The sequence below is a fragment of the Rana temporaria genome, chromosome 12 (assembly GCF_905171775.1).
Source record: "Rana temporaria chromosome 12, aRanTem1.1, whole genome shotgun sequence".
In the NCBI taxonomy this organism is placed as follows: Eukaryota; Metazoa; Chordata; class Amphibia; order Anura; family Ranidae; genus Rana; species Rana temporaria.
In genome coordinates, this window is record NC_053500.1 from 28,972,319 (window position 1) to 28,999,818 (window position 27,500).

A 27,500-nucleotide genomic window follows, 5' to 3' on the forward strand; every position below is an offset into this window, starting at 1 on the left:
GTGAATCTGGCCCTAACAATCTAAGGGGGGGGGACAAGTGGTACAAAAGATTATACCTGTGGGGGATAAGATGATAAAAGATTAGTTGGATGCGTGATAGGCTTTCCTGAAGAGATGAGCTTTCAGGGATTGCCTAAAGGCTGCCAGAGTAGGAGATAGCCAGACAAATTGAAGTAGAGAGTTCCAGAGGATGGGAGAGGCTCTGGAGATGAGCATGGGAGGAGGAGACGAGGGAGCTTGAGAGGAGTGGAGAGGACAATTTGGGTGATATTTGGAGACAGGATTGGTGATGTAGCTCAGGGCAGAGTTGTGAATGACTTTGTATGTTATTGTTGGTATTTTTAATGAAATCTGCTGGCCAGTCAGAAGTCAGTGTAGGGATTGGCAGAGAGGGGTGGCAGACACTGAGTGGTTGGTAAGGTAGATGAGTCTGGCAACACCATTCTTGATAGGCTGAAGAGGGGATAGCCTATGGATGGGTAGGCATATGAGAAGGGAGTTGCAATAGTCTAGGCGTGAGATAACAAGGGAGTGGATGAGTAGCTTGGTGGTTTCATTAGTTAAAGCGGATGTTCCACCCCAACAAAAATATTAAAAGCCAGCAGCTACAAATACTGCAGCTGCTGACTTTTAATATAAGGACACTTACCTGTCCTGGAGTCCAGCGCCGTCCGCAGCAGAACACGAGCGATCGCTCGTCACCCTGCTGCTCCCCCCGCCATCCACGCTGAGGGAACCAGGAAGTGAAGCGCTGCGTCTTCACTGCCCAGTTCCCTACGGCGCATGCGCGAGTCGCGCTGCGCCCGCCGATTGGCTCCCGCTGTGTGCTGGGAAGCCGAGTGTTCCCAGCACACAACGGGGGGGGCGACGGGATGTGACGGAATGCCCGCCTTTTGCCCGTGAATGCCGGGCCGGAAGTGGGTGCAAATACCTGTCTTTAGACAGGTATCTGCACCCCCCTCCCCCTGAAAGGTGTCAAATGTGACACCGGAGGGGGGAGGGTTCCGAACAGCGGGACTTCACTTTAGGGTGGAGAACCGCTTTAAAAAGGGACATATTTTAGATATGTTACGAAGGTGAAGTCTACAAGCTTTTGACAACAATTAGACTTGGGGCTGAAAGGACAAGTCAGAGTCTAGGATTACACCTAGTACCCTGGCGTGAGGGAAGGGATTGATTTTGATGAAAAAGTCATTTGGGAGGGGGGAACGGGCGGGAGGGAGTATTATCAGCTCGGGCAAATTAGGATTTTTTTTTTTACCAAAAATATGTAGCAGAATACATATTGGCCTAAATTGTCTTTTTTTTATGTTTATACCCTATAGAAAAAAAAGAGGTGATCAAATACCAACGAAAGAAAGCTCTATTTATGGGCAAAAATTACACAAATATAATTTATGTATAGCGTTGAATGACCGCACAATTGTCCGTAAAGCAAAAAATGGTCTGGTCATGAAGCCCCCCTTCATGACCAGACCATTTTTTGCTTGGGGGTAAATCTTCCGGAGGTCAGGTGGTTATACAAATATTTCTGCATGGAAGAAATGTGGAATATAGTGCATGAAAGTAAAAGTTTCTGTTCCAACTTTTACAGACTAAGCCTCAGTATGATCCATCACGATGCTTCGCCTTTGTCCACGACCTATCAGACGAGAATTTGCAGTACCCCATTCCTGAGGAGAGCTTAGATGTCATTGTTCTCATCTTTGTCCTTTCAGCCATCCTTCCAAGCAAGTAAGTGACCTGTAAAATGGCAAACTATTTCTGCACCGGGGACTTAGATGGATAACTGCAGCTGTGGACTTTCTGCAGAGTTTGCAGCCAATTATTTTAATATGTACCTTTTCTATAAAAATGGATTGTCCTGACCACATTGTATAACAAGAACAGCTTCAAGGGAAGTATTTAAAGTGAACTCCTTACCAGATCATTTTTTGTATTTTTTTTTTTTTTTAATAAAAATCAAATTGCTAAATACAAAGTCAGCCAGTCTTGTGATTTCCACACATTTTCCACACTGCACAGCCAGACAGGTGACACACAGTTCCTGATCATGCGGTTCATTATGCTGGTTTAGTAACTGGAGATCATAGAAAAGCTGTCATTGTTGACTTTTTTTCTAGAAGAGCTCGTTGCTTGCCTGTTATGCAGATCTTCTGAATTCATTACTTTGAGTCACTGACCAGTAGTAAGTAAAGCAAGGGTAGGCAATTCATTTTCTGAAGGAGCCACATGGGAAACTGACTGTTGTGGAGGGCCGAAGTTAAAGTTTTACTAAACCCAGGACCCTGCATTCACTATATCTGGTTTTCCGCTAGGGGTACAACGGATCAAAAAACTCACGGTTCGGATCGTTCCTCAGATCAGGAGTCACGGATCGGATCATTTTTCGGATCGGCAAAAAATAAAATTCTCCCCCACTGTAATATCCACATCTCTCCCTCCCCCCACTGTAATATCCACATCTCTTCCCCCCCCCCCCCCCCCCCACTGTAATATCCACATCTCTCCCCCACTGTAATATCCACATCCCCCCCCCACTGTAATATCCACATACCCTCAGGCAAGACAGCCCCCCCCCTCAGGCAAGACAGCCCCCCCACTCGGGTAGTACAGAGTCACTTCCAGCGGTGTGTCCGAGTGCGGGCTCCTCCTCCCCTGTAGGTGTAAACAGAGGAGGAGGGCCGCTGCCGGGTGTACCAAGATGGCCGCGGCTCCGAAACTCGGCCGAAGCCGCGGCCTTTCCTAATGTTATGGCCATGGCTCCGGAGGTAGGCCGAAGCCGCGGCCATAACGTTAGGAAAGGCCACGGCTTCGGCCTTGCTCCGGAGCCGCGGACATAACATTAGGAAAGGCCGCGGCTTCGGCCTAGCTTCGGAGCCGCGGCAATCCGCGGATCACAATGTGTGCCGATCCGAAGGGGGTGACCCGTTCGGATCACGGATCACCTGTGATCCGTTGCAGCCCTATTTTCCGCAGTACACGGAAATGCAATTATTTTAATAAATATAAACTGTTAAATTACCTTTTCTCATCTGCAGTATATAGCAGTCTTGTGACTTCTATAAGTGTCCAGCCATGCATTGGTTAAAGCTTTAAGGAGCTGATTGGCCCTGTGGTGATCACATGCACCCTCCCAAGAAAGAAAAACCTCTCTAGACTCTAGCAATACACACCACACTGAGCATGTGCAGCCTGACTTCATAGACTCTGTTTTATCAGGAAATTATATGGGGACAGTGGAATAAAAGGAGCTCAAACAGCCGTTTTACACAATGTGGAGGATTAACTCCTTGGGTTCCACTGTGAGTATGACAGGCATGCTTTACTGCATATGCACACTGATTTTACTGCTGGTGTTTCAGTAACACTTGAATTCTACTCAATGTTAATTTTGGACCTGGGAAGGTCTATAAACACACATAAAACAAAAACTTGGCTCTAGAATAATAGGTACAACAGCTTATGAAATAGTTCTCTTTCAGATGGGTGGTCGGGGGAAGCTAAAAACAGGCTGCTGAGCCACGGTTTTACCTCTCACCTGAACTATAAAGTAACAGTCACGGCTGTTTACATGCCCCAGCCATGGCATTTTTAACTTCTAGGCCGCAGTGTTTGACAAGCGGCTCTGCTTATCGTACTCGCCCATTGAGTTCAAAAGGGCTGCACTGCAACTGTGTGCAATGCATACAATTTCAGCATGGCAGTGTGGCATTATAGGGTTAAATCAGACGGTGAGGAGGTGATATAACACTTCTTCATTGTCTGTCAAATGCCCTCTGAAAATCACTGTGACTGGAAGGAGAGAGCCTGAGATTGGTACAGATTTCTGCAGATCCTGACCTGGGTTTTCAGCGTGCAGACGCAAGCACATGAAGAATTTGGCTGGATAGCAGAGTGGCGGGAGAGCGTCAGGACATCTCCTAGACCAGGGGTAAGCAACCTCTGCCCTCCAGCTGTGGTGAAACTACAAATCCCATCATGCCTCTGCCTCTAGGAGTCAGGCCTGGGATTGTCAGGGTCTTAAAATGTCTCACGGGACTTGTAGTTTCAAAACAGCTGGAAGGCCATGGTTGCCAACCCCTATCCTAGACTATGCTCTCCCACAAGTACTGAGCCTCCCCTCTGTACCAATCAGCTCCTCAGGCTCTTCCCTTCCAGTTTTTGCAGTTTTCCACACAGACAGCTGTCTGCGTGCCCCTCTGATCCTTTCAGCTTCCTCAGTCTTAGAGAGGCATTATGACAATGGAGGCATTGAGGGCTGGATTGGGAGAACCAAAGGGCCAGATGTGGACCCGGGGCCCAGGTCTGCCTTAGATGAGCACTTATTTGTCATATGAAACTCCAAGTATTAACATCTAGGTAACTATTATTCTCAGAAGAGGTCAGCGATGGCACCCACTATGGTTCTCAAAGAAAAGAGATTTGGCAAAGCAATTTTTTTTTTTTAATGCTCATAGGTGGATACAGCCCTAGGAGAGTGGCACTTGACAGATGAGGAGGTGCTCCTTCCCCTAAGGCCCCGTACACACGAGGAGACATGTCCGATGAAAACGGTCCGCGGACCGTTTTCATCGGACATGTCTCCTGGGAGCTTTTGGTCTGATGCGTGTACACACCATCAGACCAAAATCCCCGCGGACAGAGAACGCGGTGACGTAGAAGACACCGACGTTCTCAAACACGGAAGTGCAATGCCTCCACGCATGCGTCAAATCAATTTGACGCATGCGCGGGATTTCGGGACGCTGGTTACACGTCATAACCAGTGGACCTGTCCGATTAGGTGTACTAACCATCGGACATGTCCGACGGACATGTTTCCAGCGGACAAGTTTCTTAGCTTGCTAAGAAACTTTTGTCCGCTGGAAACCTGTCCGCTAGGCCGTACACACGGTCGGACATGTCCACGGAAACTGGTCCGCGGACCAGTTTCAGCAGACATGTTCGGCCGTGTTTACGCGGTCTAAGACTATATCGTTTGCACAGGGAAGTGAGGATTTTTGCTTAGTATCCTGATTTTTTTTTTTTTTCTTGGCTTCCATGCAGTACCACTTAAAGCGGATGTTCCGCCAAAAAAAAATATTAAAAGCCAGCAGCTACAAATACTGCAGCTGCTGACTTTTAATATTAGGACACTTACCTGTCCTGGAGTCCATCGGCATCCGCAGCAGATGACGAGCGATCGCTCGTCACCCTGCTGCTCCCCGTTCCATCCACGCTGAGGGAACCAGGAAGTGAAGCGCTGCTGCTTCACTGCCCGGTTCCCTACGGCGCATGCGTGAGTCGCACCGCGCCCGCCGATTTGGCTCCCGCTGTGTGCTGGGAGCCGAGTGTTCCCAGCACACAACGGGGGGGCGACGGGATGTGACGCAATGCCCGTCTTTTGCCTGTGAATGCTGGGCCGGAAGTGGGTGCAAATACCTGTCTTTAGACAGGTATATGCACCCCCCTCACCCCTGAAAGGTGTCAAATGTGACACCGGAGGGGGGGAGGGTTCCGATCAGCGGGACTTCACTTTAGGGTGGAGAACCGCTTTAAGAATAGCCTGCATGTTACCAACTTTGATGAGTTAACAGGTTCTGGGATTGCACTCCCTGGCATGGTTTTGGGTACTTATCAAGTAGGAGGGAAGCAGATTGGTCAGCAGAATCTGCTGACAATCATACAGGCCCTGCAAGCTGTTCTTATGTTTGGCACAGTCGCTGTCATATTTTACCGTTACCCACCTGGCATCAACAGTTGAAAAATATTGTGAAAAAAAAATCACATTTAATTTTCTGCTCTGTTTTGAATATTCAAATAAAGCTTGTAAATCATATGTGTCCACCACCATCCTCACCAGCTACATCATGCTGAGTAACAGAGATGCTTACGCAGAACAGATTAGGAGAAGATGATATACTGTATTATGGGTGCAGATACATTTTTTTTCTTGTACAGATATTCTTATCACTGACATATTGTGGAGGGGGAATGAGCAAAAAGATGGAACCAGCAACACTGTAATCCGTATGCATATTTATTCACTACATAAGAGTGAAAATAAAACTAAAAAGCGAACGCGTTTCGGCGAGAGCCTTCGTCATAGCACATTTAGGACTGAAATGGTAAAACATTTATAGTCATACAAACTTTACCCAAGAGCAAATTAGCATAATTGATGCAGTTGCTCAATTAAACAATTTGTAAAGGCAGAAAGATAAGACCAGCACTAAATAAAAAAAACATAACTTAACATCTGTATACAAAGAAAAATATTGTTCACAAATATGACCATGTAGAAAAAAAAATGAAAAAGATAGACAAATCAAATGTATAGATCAGAAATGAAGTGGCAATGGAATGTGATACAATACATCACAGGTGTCAAACACAAGGCCGTGGGCCGAATCCGGCCCTCCAGGCAGTTTCATGTGGCCCTCGCACCCCTCTCTCCGTTCTTCAGCTCCGGTGACCGATCGCGGGACACCGGGGGCGATCGGGTCACGGAGCTTCGGACCGGGTCGCGTGCGCACGCGCCCCCACGGCTGGGCTTAAAGAGACACGTACAGGTACGTGATTGTGCCCAGCCGTGCCATTCTGCCGACGTATATCGGCGTGAAGGAGTCCTTAAGTGGTTAAAGTCCTGCCTATGGGGATTTTCAAGTACCGAAGTTTGGCGCCATTTCACGAGCCTTTGCAATTTTGAAGTGTCACATGTTGGGTTTCTATTTACTCGATGTAACATCATCTTTCACATTATACAAAAAAAATGGGCTAAATTACTCTGTTTTTTACTCTGTTTTTTTTTAAATGCATGAAAAAAAAAGTTTGAAAAGTTTCTGTGCAAATACCGTGCGAGATAAAAAGTTGGTCTTTGTCGGCACTTTGCTCCGTTCATTGGCATCTTACAGGTGTGGCGAGTGTATGCTGTACTGCAACCAAAAGATTGCTTTAGAGCAAAATAAAACGTGTTTTTCAAATGTAAAGCTGTAGCAATTGAAACTGCCACAGCCAATTCAAACCACACCCTTTTTTGCTACGTTTAATTTTATTATTATTTTTTTTATTTTTTTTAATTCTATTTTTTTTTTCTCTTTGCAGGATGCAAGAGGCTATTTCACGTTTAAGTAGGCTTCTGAAACCTGGTGGCTGCATCCTGTTGCGGGACTATGGCCGTTATGACATGGCCCAGCTACGTTTTAAGAAAGGTATTACTGGTCCCCCACAGGTGCCAAGATTCTAAAATCTCTTGGTCGGAGTCTTATATCCAATGCTTTAGGGTTAAAACCTTTAAATCTAGATCGAAGAGGATATAAAAAGCAGCAAATGCTGTTATGTACTGTATTCCTTGAGGAAAAGAAAGTATTTTCTTTCTCGTACATCACGGGACACAGAGCGGCATATTCATTACTATGTGGGTTATATGGAGTACCTTCAGGTGATGGACACTGGCAATCTCAAACAGGAAGTGCCCCTCCCTATATAACCCCCTCCCATAGGAGGAGTACCTCAGTTTTTTCGCCAGTGTCTTAGGTGTTGGTCACGGAATAGCTTGCCTCCATATCCTTAGGATTTTGGCAGGCTAACCGGATCTGTCCAGAGTGCCTCAGTGCCGAAGTGGACAGTACCCGGGCCCCAAAATCCATGGGGTTTTGCCTATAATGCCCTCTCTGGAGGGCTGGACCCCGGGCCCAGGACTTGGTGCTTTTTTCCAAAGCCAAAAGTATCCTGCTTGCCGGGGTGCTATATAGGTCCAGGACAGCGGTTCCTTCTAGGACCCCAGTGCCTGATGGTCTACTACACTACCCACGGAGATGGGAGAAGATTGGACTATGTTTGCTTGCAAACGTCCTGCGGCATGGAGCAGGTAAGTGGGGAGCCTGCGGAACTTGGTTCGACAGCGGGCTCCCCAGGGGTGATCAAAAGGGGGGGTAGCCTAGGTATGCTCTGCATAGGCACCTTGGTCACTATGTCTGTGTGTAGACAGGATGGTCGGATTTCCCCCCCCCCATCTCTGGTTCCCCTGTCCAAGTAAGTCTTTGCTGGCCACCTGCTGCCCTGCTGGTCAGATAGGGTCATCTTTGAATCTCTTCTGGGCAAAGAACTGAGTCCTTAAGAGTCTCTGTTAGTTGCCTACCTGTCCGGGGGTTCAAATTTGCCGCCCTGCAGCCGACGGCTCGATCCTCTCTCCCTGCCTCTGTAGCGCCTGGCGCGCGTCTCCAGGTGTCTCTCTCCTTCCTGACAGGCGCGCGCGCGTGCGCGGGCACGCCAAAATAGACTGTTTCGCGCCGTTCGGGAGGAGGGGGCGGAGGGAGCGCAGGAAGAGGCGTGCCTTCGCGTCTGTTAAAGAACAGACAGGCTGCATTCATGGCTCAGTCTGAGCTGATGCTGGAGGAGAGGGGACGCAGAGCGGCACTCCGGTGACCCCCGGTGGCAGGAAAGGGGTAGTACATCCTAGGCTTGGCCTATATTCTTTCTACAGCCAAAAATTCCCCTTTGCAGCAGGTTAGAGGCCGCAAAGGATATCTGGTGGGGCCGTATGTTTTAAAAAAAAAAAAAAAAAAAAGAATATATATATATACATTTTATTTAAAGGAACATAATATCATAGTAAAAAAAAAAAAAAAAAGAGATTTTTTTTTTCCTTTGTTTTTTTGAATAAACATACTCGGCCTCACCAGGGGTTTTTGGACACTAGTAATCCTGCTGTTCCCTAAACCTCTTAACTACTCCTAGCTGCAAACAGTCAGTTGTTGCATGCAGGGGTACCTCGGTATTGTATTATGGCTCCCAAAGGCTCGGGATCAAAAGGGGCAAAAAATGCCAAGAAACAAAAGGGCTCCCCCTCGGATTCTGAGGACATGAGTCAGGCTATGCCGGTACTCTCCCCACCTAATAGCCAAGTTGTGGCCGCCTTGGTTGAGCCAATAGGGGGGTCTGGTGCGGCGGCTGGCCCAGATCCACCCAACCCTGTGTTTGTCACAGAGGAAATGCTAGCTGCCTCTTTGAGTGGGCTAGAGGAAAGATTGGCGGCTATGTTCGCTAAGTCTTTACCAGGCAAGAAACGGACTAGATCCCCTTCGCCTAAATTTGTATCCTCAGATGCTGAAATTCTCTCACCGGAGGAATTAGAGTTTCAGGAGGACATACTGGACGAGAATCCAGAGGGTTCAGAAATTGAGGAATCTACTGTTGAAGAACCATTCTCAGCCTCCCAAGCGGAGAGTCTGTGGGTCCAGTCTTTGACAGATATGGTTCACTCAGCATTTAAGTTGCCTTTACCGGAGCGCCGGGGTCCGGTAGTTTCCTCTTTGGGCTCCTTAAGGGCGCCCTTGAACAACGCAGTTTTTCCGGTCCATCCTCTTTTGGAGGAATTAATTTTCCAGGATTGGGTACGACCAGACAGAATTTTTCTGCCGCCTAAAAAATTTTCTGTTATCTACCCGTTGGAAGAGAGGTTTGCCAAAAGATGGGCGCTCCCAGCTGTGGATGCTGCCATCTCATGTGTGAATAAATCACTAACTTGCCCGGTAGAAAACATTCAAATGTTTAAGGACCCGGTTGATAAACGTTTGGAGACTCTTTTAAAAGCTTCCTTTGCTACGGCAGGGGCAGTGGTACAGCCAGCAGTTGCTGCTATCGGAATCTGTCAAGCTTTAAAGGACCAGACTAAACAGATGCTTAAGGACATCCCTGCCCAGCAGGCAGAGGAGCTATCTGATATACCCAGAGCTCTATGCTTTGCGGTGGATGCTATAAAGGACTCTATTCAGCAAGCGTCTCGTTTATCACTATTTTTAGTGCATATGAGAAGACTCTTATGGTTAAAAAACTGGGCGGCCGAGCCCCCGTGCAAAAAGCTTCTGGCAGGTTTTCCCTTCCATGGAGGGCGACTCTTCGGAGAAGATCTGGATAAATACATTCAGACTATTTCGAGTGGTAAGAGTACGCTTTTACCAGTCAAAAAGAAGTTTCGGGGGCCTACATGTAAAAGGCAGCTTTCCCCGGCTTCGGGGCCCTCAAATTCCAGGCAGTACCGACGGCCTCCTGTACGATCAAACTTTAACAGCAAATCGCAGGGACAGGCCTCTGGCGGCAAGAAACCTTGGTATCGCAAACCAGCTAAGCCAGCCCCTAAGTCTGCCTTATGAAGAGGCGCCCCCACCCATGAGGGTGGGGGGAAGGCTTCACCTCTTTTCAGAGGTTTGGGAAGCCAACATCCCCGACGAATGGGTCCGGTCTACTGTGGCCGCAGGTTACAGACTAGAGTTTCTAAAAATCCCTCCTCCTCATTACCAGGAGTCAAGAGTACCAGGCGACCCTGTGAAAAAAGCCGCATTGATAGCGGCATTGAATCATCTGCTATGCCAAAAGGTGATAGTAGAAGTACCAGTCCGGGAACAGGGATTGGGGTTCTACTCCAACCTGTTTATCATCCCAAAGCCCAACGGCGATGTCAGGCCAATTTTGGACTTAAAGGGAGTGAATGCGTACCTAAAGGTCCGCTCATTCCGGATGGAAACTATTCGGTCAGCTGTCGCCGTGCTCCAGAAGGACGACTTTATGGCGTCCATAGACATAAAGGATGCTTACCTTCATGTGCCAATTTTTCAGCCACATCAAGTATTTCTACGCTTCTCGGTGGCTCAACGTCATTTCCAATTTATGGCGCTCCCTTTCGGGTTGGCTACGGCCCCCCGGGTATTCACGAAGGTCCTAGCCCCAATCCTAGCCAATCTAAGGACCCAAGGAGTCACGGTCTTGGCTTATCTGGACGACCTCCTGGTTGTAGACCACTCGTCTCCTGGCCTGGAACGAGCGGTGGCCCTCACAGTTCAGTACCTCGAAAGGTTCGGCTGGGTCCTAAATCGAGACAAGTCAGCATTCCTGCCCACAAGGCAGCTGGAATATCTCGGCATGAGATTGGATACAGAACAACAAAAGGTGTTCCTACCCCTATTAAAGGTCAAGGCCATCAAAGAGCTAATACAAATAGTTCTAAGAAAGAAAAGGCCAACTGTTCGCCTATGTATGCGACTACTAGGCAAGATGGTGGCCACATTCGAGGCGGTTCCGTACGCTCAGAGCCACACTCGCATCCTGCAGGCAGCCATCCTGTCAGCATGGAGCAAGAGGCCTCAGGCCTTAGAAATTCCTTTGCCACTCTCACCAAGAGTGCGGCAAAGTCTATCTTGGTGGTTAAACCCTCAGAATCTCCTGAAGGGAAAGACTTTCAGTCCTGTGACCTGGAAAATAGTAACCACAGACGCCAGCCTGTTTGGCTGGGGAGCAATGTTGGAGGGGTGCACTCGCCAGGGCACTTGGGCAGCAGCAGAGAAGCAGTTGCCCATCAATATCTTGGAGCTCAGAGCTGCTCGACTAGCCCTCAAGGCTTGGACGTCCAAATTGCAGGGGTTCCCGGTGAGAATACAATCGGACAATGCCACGGCGGTGGCATACATAAATCACCAAGGGGGAACCAAGAGTCAAGCCGCTCAGAGAGAAGTGAGCTTGATTTTCTTGTGGGCAGAAGCCCATGTGCCCTGCATATCGGCTATATTCATTCCCGGAGTGGACAACCTACAGGCGGACTTCTTAAGTCGCCAGACTCTGTTGCCGGGGGAGTGGTCTCTGCATCCACAAGTCTTTCAGACACTCTGCCAGAAATGGGGAGTGCCGGACGTGGATATCATGGCATCGAGACTGAACAAGAAGCTAGACAGGTTCATGTCCCGCACAAGGGATCCCAGGGCCTGCGGAACCGATGCGTTAGTTTGCCCTTGGCATCAGTTCAAACTTCTTTATGCATTTCCCCCGCTCCAGTTACTACCCCGCCTGCTGCGCAGGATCAGGGTGGAGCACATACCAGTCATCCTGGTAGCTCCAGCATGGCCCAGAAGGGCATGGTACTCGCTAATCCTAAAGATGGTAGTGGGAGACCCTTGGACTCTTCCTCTACGGCCAGACCTGCTATCGCAAGGTCCGATCCTCCACCCTGCCTTACGGCATCTAAATTTGACGGCCTGGAGGCTGAATCCCTGATTCTCAGGGGTAGAGGTCTGTCTCAGAAAGTAATCTCTACCCTAATCAGAGCCAGGAAACCGGTCTCTAGGGTGATTTATTACAGGGTCTGGAAGGCCTATGTAGGCTGGTGTGAGTCCAAGCGATGGCTTTCTCGCAAGTTTACCATCGATAGAGTATTAAGTTTTCTCCAGCTAGGAGTGGATAAAGGACTGGCATTAAGCACAATCAAAGGACAGATTTCAGCTTTGTCAGTGTGGTTTCAGCGGCCGCTGGCCACCCACTCGCTAGTTAAGACCTTCCTTCAAGGGGTCTTGCGTATTAATCCTCCAGTTAAATCCCCGCTTTGCCCGTGGGATTTAAATCTTGTTCTGTCAAGTTTACAGAAACAACCGTTTGAGCCGTTGGCTGAAATTCCTTTGGTTTTACTGACAAGGAAGTTAGTATTTTTGGTCGCCATAGTTTCCGCGAGAAGAGTATCGGAACTGGCGGCCTTATCCTGTAAGGATCCATATCTTATTTTTCATAAGGACAAGGTCGTTCTCCGCCCTCATCCTTCCTTCCTACCAAAGGTTATATCCAGTTTTCATCTAAACCAGGATTTGGTATTACCATCCTTCTTCCCTAAACCTACTTCCAGAAAGGAAGGGTTGCTGCATACCTTGGATATTATCAGGGCCATGAAGGCCTATCTTAAAGCTACAGAGAAGATCCGGAAAACAGATGTGTTGTTCATTTTACCGGATGGGCCCAAGAAGGGGCAGGCAGCTGCAAAATCCACCATCTCGAGATGGATTAAACAGTTAATCACTCAGGCCTACGGCTTGAAAGGGTTGCCTCCTCCGTTATCATTAAAGGCTCATTCTACTAGGGCCATGGGCGCCTCCTGGGCAGCACACCACCAGATCTCTATGGCTCAAGTTTGCAAGGCGGCAACCTGGTCTTCTGTCCACACGTTTACAAAATTCTACCAGTTGGACGTAAGAAGGAATACTGATACAGCCTTTGGGCAGGCAGTGCTGCAGGCTGCAGTTTGAGACCCTCGGATCCGGGGGGCTCCCTTTTGAGTTAAATTTAAAAATTTATTTTTTCTCAACTAAGTTGGATTTATTATGATTTGAGTATATCTCTAAATTAAATCCTTTTGTCTTGGGAAGATGTTCTCCCTCCCCTCATTGTAAGCATTGCTTTGGGACATCCCACATAGTAATGAATATGCCGCTCTGTGTCCCGTGATGTACGAGAAAGAAAAAGGGATTTTTAATACAGCTTACCTGTAAAATCCTTTTCTTGGAGTACATCACGGGACACAGAGCTCCCACCCCTCTTTTGGGGACCATTTTTGGGAGGCATACTGCTTGCTACAAAACTGAGGTACTCCTCCTATGGGAGGGGGTTATATAGGGAGGGGCACTTCCTGTTTGAGATTGCCAGTGTCCATCACCTGAAGGTACTCCATATAACCCACATAGTAATGAATATGCCGCTCTGTGTCCCGTGATGTACTCCAAGAAAAGGATTTTACAGGTAAGCTGTATTAAAAATCCCTTTTTTTTAAGAGACGCCATCACCTCATCTATTTTAGGGTAAAGTGACAACAAGTGTTAAAACCACCCCTGACTACTTTATACCCCCCCCATGATTCCTTTGACCAAAATATTTGGTGTTGGATGGAGCAGTGACATTACCCCCCATCATGTAACAAAGATTGGGCCTAGTGGTGACTTGCTGCATCATGGGGGGAGGTCACATGCTCATGCACATGGTAATTCTTAGCACTGAAGAGGTCAGTTTAAAGGGGTCAGGGTTAACCTTTACACACACACTCACTTTTGTCCTGAATGGGCAAGGCAATAGTGTCTCTGTGAATGCAAGTATTAGTTCCTTGTGGGACCAGCCTAGAACTGGCATGCATGCAGTGAAAGCAGAAGTAACAATTGGCATTGTCAATGAAGTTATAGAAGAAGTGGAAGAGCCAGGGGTGTATTGGTTTCTAAAGCAGTGGTTCTCAACCTGGGGTCGGGACCCCCTCGGGGGTCAAATGATGATTTGCCAGGGGTCAACGAATCCTGGGCTGGCCTGGCCCACTCAGCCACTTTGCAGCCGCCCATTCAGTTCACGGCATGGCTGGGGGGCAGAGACTAGAGGTCAGCTGACAAGTGAGGAATGTGAAGTGGGACAGGCTGGAATAGGTTTCACTGCTACGAGACACAGTGAGTAACACTACCTGTGATTATAGTTGCCATTAAAAGTCCCCACTACAGTTCTTAGATCAGCAGATGACCTTCATCAAGAGCACCTAAGTTGGCTGAACAGAGATTCATCCAGCACTGCCACGGATCCCAACTCCCTGCCGGCACTGCCACGGATCCCAACTCCCTGCCGGCACTGCCACGGATCCCAACTCCCTGCCGGCACTGCCACGGATCCCAACTCCCTGCCGGCACTGCCACGGATCCCAACTCCCTGCCGGCACTGCCACGGATCCCAACTCCCTGCCGGTGACTTGTCCTCAATGTTCCCCTATGGGGGAAGTTCCTTCACTGACTGCGCAGGCGCCAACTTCCCGACGGAAATCTCCGAACCTCGCCCGGCATCCAGGCTCATTCTTTAACATCCCCGTGGATTGGAGGATATTAAAAAAAGAGCCAGGAGGCCGAGCGAGCGAAGCGAGCCGTCCGAGCGCAGCGAGGACGTGAGGCCGACTGGCCACTTTCCTCTAAATCCACGTCGCCCTGGATGCCGGCCGCCGTTCGGGGATTTCCGTCAGCAAGTTTGCACCTGCGCAGTGCTTGAAGGAACTTTCCCGATAGCTGGAACCATCTCAGCGCATCAGTTCGCGAATGCGCTGGAACTTCCATGATACCTGGAACCAGCACGGCAGATCACCGGCACTGCCACTAGTTGCAACCCCCACCCCCCCCACCAAGGAGAAAAAACAAACAAAGAAAGGGAGAGCTAGAATAGGAGCAAGAACAAGAAACACGGCTAGAGCGAGGAATGGGGAAAAACAAAATTTAGGATAGAGAGAGGTTAAAGGGAAAGAAAGGAGAACGAAAAGTGGTACATCCTAAAATGTACCATAATGGGGTTCAATACTGTACGAGTGGAAGGGACTCGGAGCGCTAAATGTCCGTGGTTTAGGGTCGCAAATTACTTGTCTTGCCTTGGGTGCTGACAACCCACGCTACAATTTTTTTTTTTTTACTGTTGGAGGTCCCCCTAACTTGGGAAATTTTATCAAGCGGTCACGGCACTAGAAAGGTTGAGAACCACTGTTCTAAAGCAAAAAAAGCATGGTCAGCCACTCTGTATTTCTGTCCTGCCAAGTCTTTCTTTCTGGAGTGCCAAGATCTCCACTTCCCGGCTTTGCACCCAGAGAAGATGAATATATGACCCGCACTGGTCTAATTGTGGATCTCTGCTGTAATTTGCACTTGTTCCATGACTCGGAGGGTGGGGGTTCCATGTGTCATGCAACAAGACATGTGGACGTTGATTTATTACAAAAAGAGAAGTGCTGATTATTGGTCATGGAATAATGCAATGAGATGCAATGCAGCAAATCTATTCTTGAAAGTGGGTCTTTTTTACCCTCTGCATATGCAGTTCCTTATTCCCATTTTTTCAGTATGTGGTCAGAGGCGTTGCTAGGGGGGTGCGGGCCGCACCGGGTGACACCATCGCGTTTTTTTTATTTATTTATTTTAGCTGACATGCCCAGCCTGCCATGTGCAATCCCAGCCTGCCCTGTGCCACCCCAGCCTGCCCTGTATCACCCAGCCTGCCCTGTACCACCCCAGCCTGGCCTATACCACCCAGCCTGCCCTGTACCACCCCAGCCTGCCCTGCACCACCCCAAACTTTCCCATGCCGCCCCAACTTGCCCTGTGCCACCCTAACTTGCCCTATACCACCCACCCCAACCTGCCCAATGCCACCCTAACTTGCCCTGTACCACCCCAACCTTTCCCATGCCATCCCAACTTGCCCTATATCACCCCAAACTACCCTATATCACCCCAACATGCCCTATACCACCTTAACCTGTCCTATAGCACCCCACTACACCAACCTGCCATTATATTACTCTATACTACCCTAACCTGCCACTATACTGCCCTATACTATCATTTACAGGGGCTGGTTTGGGGTGCGCCCCATGCCCGTGCGCTGCCTGCTTGGTGCTGGGCAGCCTAGACAGAGGGGGGGGTGACACCATGTTTTACCGCACCGGGTGACACCAACCCTAGTGACGCCACTGTATGTAGTTACATTCTTATGATACTGTTTATCATGTGTTTCTTCCAGGACGATGTCTGTCTGAAAACTTCTATGTTAGAGGAGATGGCACAAGGGTCTACTTCTTTACTCAAGGTAAGACTCTGTTTGACTTTTATAAAGGTGCCCATGAAAGAGTGAAGGGTTTGCCAAGAGGGTTGTTTTAATCATTCTCTTACATTAATCTCCTGCAACATAATGGCTGACTGAAATCCACTCAACAACCTGGAAAGAAAAGGAACTGTTCTGGTATCCAGGCTACCGATCTTCGCTGTTTTTAGAGTTAAAAAGTGTTCAGCATCCAACACCTCTAGAAGTGCTGGATGCCTTGTACCACTTTGCTCACTTTGGTTTTATCAAACTATGCCATTACAGGACTTTGTGGTGACCTGTGCTTTCCATACACTGGGCAGCACCGTGGCTAAGTGGTTAGCACTTCTGCCCAGCTGCACTAGGTCATCGGTTCAAATCACAACCATGGCACTACACGCCTATGTTTCTCCATATTCCTGTGTGGGCCTCCTCCGGGTACTGTGTTTTCCTCCCACACTCCAAAGACATGCTAGGTAGGTTAATTTTTTATTTTTTTTACCAAAAATAGGTAGAAGAATATGTATCTGCCTAAACTGAGCAAAAAAATTGTTTTTTTTATATATTTTTGGGGGATATTTATTATAGCAAAAAGGAAAAAATATTGAATTTTTAGCGAGTGAGTTTATAGCGCAAAAAATAAAAACCGCAGAGGTGATCAAATACCACCAAAAGAAAGCTCTATTTGTGGGAAAAAAAGGACGCCAATTTTGTTTGGGAGCCACGTCGCACGACCGCAGCAATTGTCAGTTAAAACGACGCAGTGCCGAATCGTAAAAACTGGCCGGGTCCTTTACCTGCATTTTGGTCCGGGTCTTAAGTGGTTAATATATGGACACTTGGCTGTCCTGGAGTCCAGCAACGTCTGCAGTAGAAGACGAACAATCGCTCGTCTATCTGCTGCCCCACCGCCATCCTCGGTGAGGGAATCGTGAAGTGAAACATTCCGGCTTCACTGCCCGATTCCCTACGGTGCATGCGCGAGTCGCGCAGCGCCGTCCTCACTGGTCCCTGCTGTGTTCTGGGAGCCGAGTGTTTCCCAGTACACAACGGGCGGGGGCGGAAAGTGAAGAACTACCCGCAGAATCCCCACAGAGAGGACTCCCAGAAGTGGGTGCCAATATCTGTTTTAGACAGATATCTGCACCCCCCTCCCCCCTGAAAGGTGTCAAATGTGATACCGGAGGGAGGGGGGGGGGGGGTTCCGATAAGCGGAAGTTCCATTTTAGGGTGGAGCTCCGCTTTAAAGTGGTTGTTTAGCCAATGTAATAAAAACCTCCCATTCCCTCTTTAACATAACGATATGTGTCCCTGTGTTATATATAAAATATGCAGATTTGTACCTATATCAGAGCATCTCCTGGCGCTCATGTCACTCCTCGGCTGTCTGCTCCTGGGGGCGGGGCCGAGCACTGCCGCTGGCGTCAGCCGGGGAGGAGGAGAGAGAGCCGAGAAGTCACATGAGCGCCGGGAGATGCTCTAAGTCACAATTGCCCTATTTTTTTATGTAACACAGGCACAGGGACACCACTCGTTATGTTACAGAGGGGATGGGAAGTTATAATGGCAGCAGGAGGGGGGCGGGCACTTACACAAGCAGACAGGCAGGGAGAAGGGGAAAGGAGGACAGAGCAGCGCTGCGGATGAAGGAGGCACGTAAACTGACAACGGTGTCAGGGCTCAGCAGCCATAATAAACCGTGGTCAGTTTACAGGGGGGAGTATATAGCCAGGCAGGATCAGCCAGGTTTTTTAGGTGATACAGGGGGACCAAATTACACAGTACAAGCACTGTGCTGTATAACCCGACTTCAAATAGAAGGTAACTAAGGTATGGGGCCAGAGACTAAGGGCCAGATTCTCGTAGATCCGCGTATCTACGAGCGTATGCCATTAACACTACGCCGCCGCAACTTACTGGAGCAAGTGCCGTATTCTCCAAGCACTTGCTCTGTAATTTGCGGCGGCGTAGTCGAAATGGCCCGGCGTATCCCTGCGTAAATCAAAGGGGCGGCTTGTATTTAAATTAAGCGCGCCCCCGTGCCGAACGAACTGCGCATGCGCCGGCCTTAAACGTAGGCCACTGCGCATGCTCCGTAGTATGCCGCAAATACATTGGTTGCGACGTGAACGTAATTAACGCACAGCCCTATTCGCGATGAGTTACGTAAACGACGGAAAAACCCGATGCTGTCCCGACGGCCATACTTAACATGGCATACGGCGGACCGACGTAAGGTTACCCCTCATATAGCAGGGGTAACCTTACGCTTACTGAAACGACGACGGCGCGGCGCAAAATCGTTGGGGAATCGGCGTATCAGGCTCATTTGCATAGTCAAATGAGAAATCAACGTAAACGCCACTTAGCGGCCAGCGTAGAATTACATCTAAGATCCGACGGTGTAAGTGACTTACGCCAGTCGGATCTACGCCGTATCTATGCGTAAATGATTCTAAGAATCACTCGCATAGATACCCGGGCTCAGAAACCGAGATAAGACGATGTATCTGGAGATACACCGTCGTATCGCTTTTGAGAATCTTGCCCTAAATGTAGAAGAGAGTCACTGGTGTCCAGCCAGGGTCCCCAGATTCTAGTAAACTTCCCTGGACACCCTCTCTTGTGTCATAATTCTTCTTTAATAAAAAGAGATTATAGAAAACAAAAAAGAGGGATTATAAGCCTCCCTTTACTCTATCCAAGATGAAAAAAGTTTTGCATTTTTGATTAAACTTTAATTTTGAATCTGACAGTCAATTTTTAAAGCTTATACATTGGGCCTAATGTTATTATGGCATTGTTTTTTTGACCAAAGAAACATACAGTATACTCTCTTTTCAGATGAGCTTGGGGATATGTTCACCAAAGCCGGTTTGGAGAAAGTTCAGAATATAGTGGATCGACGGCTGCAAGTAAATCGAGGCAAACAGCTGACTATGTATCGTGTTTGGATCCAGTGTAAATACCGCAAGCCATGCAACTGAAAAATACAAGATAATTTGTCTTCACCATAATATTATCCATAGTGTATGATGAAAGTCATCCTGGAGTGTTGACAAGGAGAATGATTTTTATTTTTGGTGATGAGCAAAGAATAATGGGGAAACCGTCTACTTTTTCCTTTGTTGACCTGTAAACCGTAGTCACCACTGAGAATGTCAGAACTTAAGAATGGATAAACATTGAGTCTGTTATTAATAAAAGGTGAAAAATACCAGTTTCAGAGATCAGTATTGCAAAAGGGCCGTTTTTACTGGAATCTGTATCTGCCCGCACTGTAACATTGTATGTATTGTGACCCTTGACCAGCCTCTCTGAAATTTGAAACACATTCTGGTTCCAGGGACTTTGAACTTTATTCTCTGTACAGAAAGAAGGTAAACATGTGACAATGGTTCATATAATTTAAAGACTTTTTAAAACTTTTACAAAATAAAATGTCAGTGTATTTATCATATTTGACACAAGGATCGCCTGTTTCTTTAAAAATATTCTAAGTTTCGAAACAACTTTTTTTAAATTTTATTTGGGATGGGTGGTTTCATAAAATTAATTGGTTCCTAGATATTTTTTTTGGGCAGATGTAGATGCAGTTTGTGCTTACCTTTTAGGGCTGTTACTGATCAAAAATTTTCTGTTCGATTAATTTTTTTTTTTTTTTTTATCGATTAATCAACCAATTTCGATTAATTATAACGCACATACAGATCCAACTACTTTTAGCTGATCTCCTTGCAGGCTGATTCCCAATGCAGCTACCAACCACTGGAAAAATGGATAGCAGGATACAAAAAACACACAAAGGCAGCGCTCGATGGGAATAGCATTAAAACTTTTATAGTCTTCAAGTAGGTAACAAAATAAATATTGCACTGGAGATAAAATCGATGTAGCTACATAAACTGTAAAAATGGTGTCAGTAATAACAAACTGTACCAAACGCAGTCATAAAAACATGTAGCTAAGTATGATACTGGTATAAAAATATGTACAACGATACCACTGCTGAATCCAGATGAGGAGGGGTTAACATCAGTCCGTCGGCATGTAGGTGTCCCAGGAAGGGAACTATCACAACTCCCAGTGGATGGTTGTAGAATCCAAGGTTGATAGAGGGAAGTGTAACAGCCATTGCGTGTGGCAGATAGTAAGGTCCTGCCGGCATGCAGATATGAAGGCACAGCAAAGGAGCCCTTCAGATGGACACGGCAACCCCCGCTGGTGTCTGTGACGTTACTGGATCTCCGACAGAACTCCCTGAAGGTTCAGAAGCCGGCGGAAAAAGCGAGTACCAATCAAAAGAATTTTAATCGATCAAAAAGAATCGTATCTATGGTCCTATCTAGGCGGCTGATTCATAGAATCAGTTCCGCATAGATAGCCCTTAGATCCGACAGGTGTAATTGACTTACATCGTCGGATCTTAGGATGCAGTACCTCGGCCGCCGCTGGGTGGAGTTTGCATCGTATTCCAGTGTCGGGTATGCAAATTAGCAGTTACGGCGGTCCGCTAAGGTTTTTCCCGTCGTTACGGCGGCGCAAATCTTAGTTTCCCGTCGCAAAGTTAGGGGTGCTATTAACATGGTGTAAAATTACTCCACCATATTAAAGTATGCCCGTCGTTCGTCGCTTTTGAAATTTTTTTTTCCCGGCGTAAGTACGTTACGCACGTCGCGATTCACAAACACGTCGGGCCGCCGTAAGTTTGCGCAAAGCACGTCGGGGAAAATTGCGAATGGAGCATGCACAGTACGTCCGGCGCGGGAGCGCGCCTAATTTAAATGGTACCCGCCCCATTTGAATTGGGCGTGCTTGCGCCGGACGTGTTTACGATACACCGCCGCAAGTTTACAGGTAAGTGCTTTGTGGATCGGCACTTACACTGAAAACTTGCGGCGGTGTAACGTAAACGGGTTACGTTACACGGCCGCAATTCTACGTGAATCTGCTTACTTCCTGGAAGTCTTGGATGGGGAGTGATAATTGGACAGCGCACTGCATCCTGGGAAATGATGACACACATTTCCCAGGAGCATTAGAGGGAGATGATGTCAGAATCCTAGGTGCTTTCAAAGGCAGATTTCATGGGACCGCATAGCAACAGGCATTTCCAGATGAGTAAAAAAAAAAAATTTTTAGTCGTAAGCTACAGTTTAAAGCAAAATGTTTTTTTTGATGGAACCTCCACTTTAAGTATAGCTCACCTTGCATTAGTTTGTGATACACAGCACTTTGGCAACTTAAATGTCACCCAGTTTTAGAGTACACTTTAAAGTTCGTTTTACACTTGGTATCTTGGCATTTGAATTCTGATCCTGCCCCCTGAGCACTGTCTTTCTCCTTGCTCATCATATATACAATGTGTCACAAAGAATAGAGTTATAGGATACCTCGTGGTAATGCCTGAGGCTACTTGCACAATGAGATGTTGGAAAGGAGAAATGATGACTTCATCACGATCTTTATGTTCATATTTTTTTCTGGTAATATTTTATTCCTAAATGATAACATGTTACAGGAATGCACCTACAAATAGGTCTTGACATGCGTATGACATTACCAAGTTAGAGGCACCCAATCCTCCTACCCTTGGGGACTGGATTTGGGAAGTGGATAGGCACGCAATGTTTGAGAAACATATTTCTACTCAATGCAGCGCCTCTGAAAAGTTTGCAAAAAAAATGGATAGATGCATCACGTTCCAACTCTAACTTTAAATAAGGCTACAGTGCCTTGAAAAAGTATTCATACCCCTATGTGATAGACCAACAGTCAATACTTTGTAGAACCACAGCTGCAAGTCTTTTTGGGGATGTCTCTACAAGCTTTGCACATCTAAGGCCCCTTTCACACGGATGGACCGTTCAGGTCTGCCTGTCAGTTTTGACGGCGGATCTAAACGGTCGCTCCATGCATCTCTATGGAGCGTCGGATGTCAGCGGAGAAAAGACAGGGCGGTCCCTGCACAGTGTGCGGGAACCGCCCTGTCATCCGCCGGCTCAGCGGGGATCAACAGAGCGATCCCCGCTGAGCAAGCGGAGGTTCACGGGGCGGATCATTACTGATCCGCCCAGTGTGAAAGAGGCCTAAGGTTCTCTAAACCTCTGAGGTCTTCACAGAACAGCTGTATCTATACTGAGATTAAATTCCACACAGGTGGACACAAATTTACTAATTAGGTGACTTCCGAAGGCAATTGGTTCCACTAGACTGGAGTTTAGTTAGAGGTATCTGAGTAAAGGGGCTGAATACAAATGCACGCCACACTTTTGAGATATTTATTTGTAAAACATTGTGACAGCCATTTATCATTTTCCTTCCACTTCACAATTATGTGCCACTTTGTGTTGGTCTAATAAAATACATTTATGTTTTTGGCTATAACATAACAAAATGTGGAAAATTCAAGGGGTATGAATACTTTTTCAAGCCACTGTACTACAGGAGATGTTCAGAGACTGCAAACATAGTACAGGAGATGGTCAGAGACTGCGAACATAGTACAGGAGATGATCAGAGACTGCGGACATAGTACAGGAAATGGTCAGAGACTGTGGACATAGTACATGAGATTGTCAGAGACTGCGGACATAGTACAGGAGATGTTCAGAGACTGCAAACATAGTACATGAGATTGTCAGAGACTGCGGACATAGTACAGGAGATAGTCAGAGACTGCGGACATAGTACAGGAGATGGTCAGAGACTATGGACATAGTACAGGAGATGATCAGAGACTGCGGACATGATACATGAGATTGTCAGAGACTGCGGACATAGTACAGGAGATGGTCAGAGACTGCGGACATAGTACAGGAGATGGTCAGAGACTATGGACATAGTACAGGAGATGATCAGAGACTGCGGACATGATACATGAGATTGTCAGAGACTGCGGACATAGTACAGGAGATGATCAGAGACTGCAGACATGATACAAGAGATGGTCAGAGACTGCAGACATACTACAGGAGAAGGTTAGAGATTGCAGACATAGTACAGGAGGTGGTCAAAGGCTTTCATTTGTCCCCATTGGGTAGATCTGCTGTTGTTTCCTGTGAGGACAGGAAGTGAGGGGAATTCTCCCCAGACACAGGAATTATGTCCAGAGATGTGACCCCGGAGGGCAGTCCATAAGACAATGACACCATTTTGGTAGGGGAGGAGTGGCCTGGACTCGGGTGAGGGGAATTCTGGGAGAATTGTGTGTGGTGTGGGGTGACTCTCTAGATTTTAACTCTCCAATGTTCTTATCACTTCCGATCCTCTCACACCCAACCCCCCCCCTCCTGTTGTCTCACAGATAGGAAGTGAGGGAAAAATCTCCACAGAGGTATCACAAGAATAAAATATAAGAAAATTGAATAATAAAACATCCTAAAGAATGAAATGCGTCTGTGTGATCTCTAAAGTACAATAAAATAACGAACACAGAAACATGGACCCACCCACCTCCGAGGTGACCGGCCAGCACGCACCGCCTTCCAGCCAATCCGCACCCATAATCGAGTGACTGATGTCCACCTGGGCTTATCGCTGCCAGGCACACTGACAGCAAAAGACAGGAAAGCTCAATCACACGAAAAGAGCGAGGGCACTGTGATTGGGGGGGGGGGGGGGCGATTCTCTGTGTTTAGTAAAGGGGAGCATGACATACGAGGGCGTGTCCTGGCGGTGATGATTGACAGCTGAAGTCAGGAGTTGTGTACCTGGCGGGAACCGTGTCCGAGCAGGTAAAATGGCAGGGGAGGCATGCGGAGGAGGGGAGCATGAGGAGAGGAGAAGAGAGACGATAAACGCCTTATCTAAAAGGGACATGTACACTGATAATCAGGGCACCAATTATCAGTGCAGTCCAAACAGTGCCCACCAGTGCTGCCAATTTGGGCCTCCTCATCAGTGCCACCTCATTAGTGCAGCCTATCAGTGCCCAACAGTGCAGCCTATCAGTGCAGCCTCATTAGCACACTTCAGTGAAGGAGAAAAATTATCTGTTTCCGAAATTTTATAACAACATTTTCGGTCTTTATTTGTTTATTTAGCAAAAAATAAAAACCCCAGTGGTGATTAACCACTTGCTTACTGTGCACCTTCCTGCCCAGGCCAATTTTAAGATTTCAGCGCTCTCACACGCGGTCATGCTACACTGTACCCAAATGACATTTTTACAATATTTTCACACAAATAGTTTCTTTTGTGGTATTTAACCACTCCTGGGTTTTTTATTTTTTTTGCAAAAAAACAAAACAAAAAAAGACTGAAAATTTGGGGGGGGGAGTTTTTCATTATTTGTTATAAAATTGTGCAAACAGGTAATTTTTCTCCTTCACTAAGGGGCACTGATGAGGTGACATTGATCAGGAGGCACTAATTGGCAGCTTTGGTAGGCACTGAGAGGTGGCACTGATTAGCAATACTGATGGGCACTTATAGGTGGAACTGGTGGGCACTGATTTGCAGCACTGAAGAGCACTGATTTGAAGCACTGGTGATCTCTAATTGGACCCAGATCCCTCTAAAAGAAGTTGATTAACGGCTTGCTTTTCTTCACGCTGACGAAAAAATGGCTTCTGTTTACTTCCATGATCATCTGTCATTGGCCCTTTACCCTACTGTGTGATCAGCCGAGAGTGCCAAGGATCACAGAGCCTGCCAGGGGGCAGGTGAACAGGGGGGGGGGGGGGGGTGTAGCTGTCTTTTGGCTATAGTGAGGGCGCAAAGTGGTTAACCACTTCCCGCCCGGCCTATGGCCGATTTACGTCCGGGAGGTGGTTTTGAAATCCTGACTGGACTTCCATGGACGTCCTGCAGGATTTCATGCCGCGCGCGCCGATCGGTGATGCGGGGTGTCAATCTGACACCCTGCATCTCCGATCTCGGTAAAGAGCCTCTGGCGTTGGCTCTTTACCACGTGATCAGCCGTGTCCAATGACGGCTGATCACGATGTAAACAGGAAGAGCCTTTGATGGCTCTTCCTCACTCGCGTCTGACAGACGCGAGTAGAGGAGAGCCGATCGGCGGCTCTCCTGACAGGGGGGGTTCGCGCTGATTGTTTATCAGCACAGCCCCCCCTCGGATCGCCACATGGACCACCAGGGAAGCCCACCCTGGACCACCAGGGAAGGGCAAATGAAAAAAATTTAAAAAAGTCTGAAAAAATAAATTTAAAAAAAGCATTAAAAAAAAAAATGCCAATCAGTGCCCACAAATGGGCACTGACTGGCAACAGGGGGAAATCAGTGCTGCCCCACAGTGTCCATCAGTGCCACCCCACAGTGCCCACCTATCAGTGCCCATCTGTGCCACCCATAAGTATCCATCAGTGCCACCCATAAGTGCTGCCCATGAGTGCCCATCTGTGCCGCCTATGAGTGCCCAGTTCTGCCCATGAGTGCCCACCAGTGCCGCCTATGTGTGCCCATCAGTGCCGCCTATGTGTGCCCATAAGTGCCGCCTATGTGTGCCCATCAGTGCTGCCTATGAGTGCCCATCAGTGCCGCATACCAGTGCTGCCAATCAGTGCCACCTCATCTGTGCCCGTCAGTACTACCTCATCGATGTCTATCAGTGCCATCTCATCGGTGCCCATCAGTGCCGCCATATCAGTGCCCGTAATTGAAAAAGAAAACGTACTTATTTACAAAAAAATTAACAGAAAAAAATAAAAACGTCATTTTTTTTTCTACATTTTCAGTCATTTTTTAGTTGTTGCGCAAAAAAAAAAAAAAACGCAGAGGTGATCAAATACCACCAAAAGAAATCTCTATTGGTGGGGAAAAAAGGACGCCAATTTTGTTTGGGTACAGTGTAGCATGACCGCGCAATTGCCATTCAAAGTGCGACAGTGCTGAAAGCTGAAAATTGGCTTGGGCGGGAAGGTGCGTAAGTGCCCGGTATGGAAGTGGTTAAAGTAGCTGTAAACCCACAAAAAAAACAACCTGCAAGACAAAGGCATAGTGAGCAAGCATGCATAGCATACTAGCTCATTATGACATACGTACCTTTGAGCAAAGCCCCCGCCGCGGTCCCGGCGCACTGCTCTGCCCGGCGACATGTCTCCCAGAGTTATTTCTGGGTACCGTGGGCTACATGGGTTTACAAACACTTTAAATACCACAAAAAAAAGCCCCATTTGTGTGGATAATTTTTTTTTATAAAAATGTCATTTGGGTACAGTGTTGCATAACTGCGCAATTGTCATTCAAAGTGCAACAGCGCTAAAAGCGGAAGTTTTGGCCTGGGCAGGAAGGGGGTAAAAGTGCCCAGGAGGCAAATAGTTAAAATGTAAATAAATAAATAAACATAGTAAAAAAATTGTAAACATGTAAAAAATAAAATGTAAAATGACTTTTAGTTATATTATTAGTCTGGTTGTAAGAAAGACACAAGTCCATTCAGCCCAAGCCAAGCCTTTAAAGTGGCACTGCCATGGTAAAGCTGAGTGATGGAGATCACATAGATAGACTGTAGTAGGGCGTCATTCACAGCCACAATGAGGTCATGTGGTCACACGTGTCCATAAGACAGCTTTCCCAAAATGCCTTTCTCACCCACCAATGCTATTAAAGGAAGACGTGGGCGTGGTCTCCGATATTCTTTATTAGCCAATGGTAACTTTAATTCTGCTAAGGACCTCCCTCGACGACGCCCTTAGCAGACAATCACCTCCCACATGTCTGCCTGCAGCCAATCACACCTTGATCCTTCCCCTTTCCTCCTCCGTAACACGGAGGGCGTTGACCCAGTCGCCCCACCCACGCACGGAGGCGCTTCCGAATCGCCGCTCGACCCTTTTCAGACTTCTCTTCTTAGGGCGTGGCCCGCCAAATCCTCCCACATGTCTCGCCTCGGCCAATGGCCCTTTGCCTTTCTCCTCCCTCGTGCGACGGGAAAGCTCGGCGCGCTCCCGCCGCCGACGCGCGCCCCCCCACCGACCCGATTTTGGCGCGTTTTTTTCCCCTTCTCGTGGACGCGCCCCGTGCTCCGGATCTCGCGAGAAATCCAGCGGTTTCACTATCGTGTTTACACTAATTAAACCCATTACCCCCGATAATCCGAACCGAGCCAATCCGGATTAAGTCGGCCTGGTGGTTCCGGAGCCGAGCCCGCAGAGCAGTCA

General features: G+C 47.6%; 2 protein-coding genes across 4 annotated transcripts in view; both read left to right on the top strand.

Moving 5' to 3' along the window:
- Positions 1 to 19,842, top strand: part of METTL2A (methyltransferase like 2A) — a 34,273-nt gene extending 14,431 nt beyond the window's left edge. Inside the window, exons 7-10 of the mRNA XM_040331780.1 lie at positions 1,595 to 1,734; positions 7,087 to 7,193; positions 16,318 to 16,383; positions 19,222 to 19,842. Coding sequence (XP_040187714.1) covers positions 1,595 to 1,734; positions 7,087 to 7,193; positions 16,318 to 16,383; positions 19,222 to 19,364 — 456 coding nt within the window. The 3' untranslated portion in view covers positions 19,365 to 19,842. The remainder of the gene's footprint in view (positions 1 to 1,594; positions 1,735 to 7,086; positions 7,194 to 16,317; positions 16,384 to 19,221) is intronic.
- Positions 19,843 to 27,335: 7,493 nt separating this feature from the next.
- The window catches only part of TLK2 (tousled like kinase 2), a 77,883-nt gene continuing 77,718 nt past the window's right edge, over positions 27,336 to 27,500 (top strand). For 2 of the 3 annotated variants that reach the window (XM_040331197.1, XM_040331196.1), the window contains exon 1: positions 27,337 to 27,500. This exon is cut by the window's right edge and continues 375 nt beyond it. The gene's annotated coding sequence lies outside the window, so the exon portion shown is untranslated. The other variant, XM_040331195.1, reaches the window with a different exon arrangement.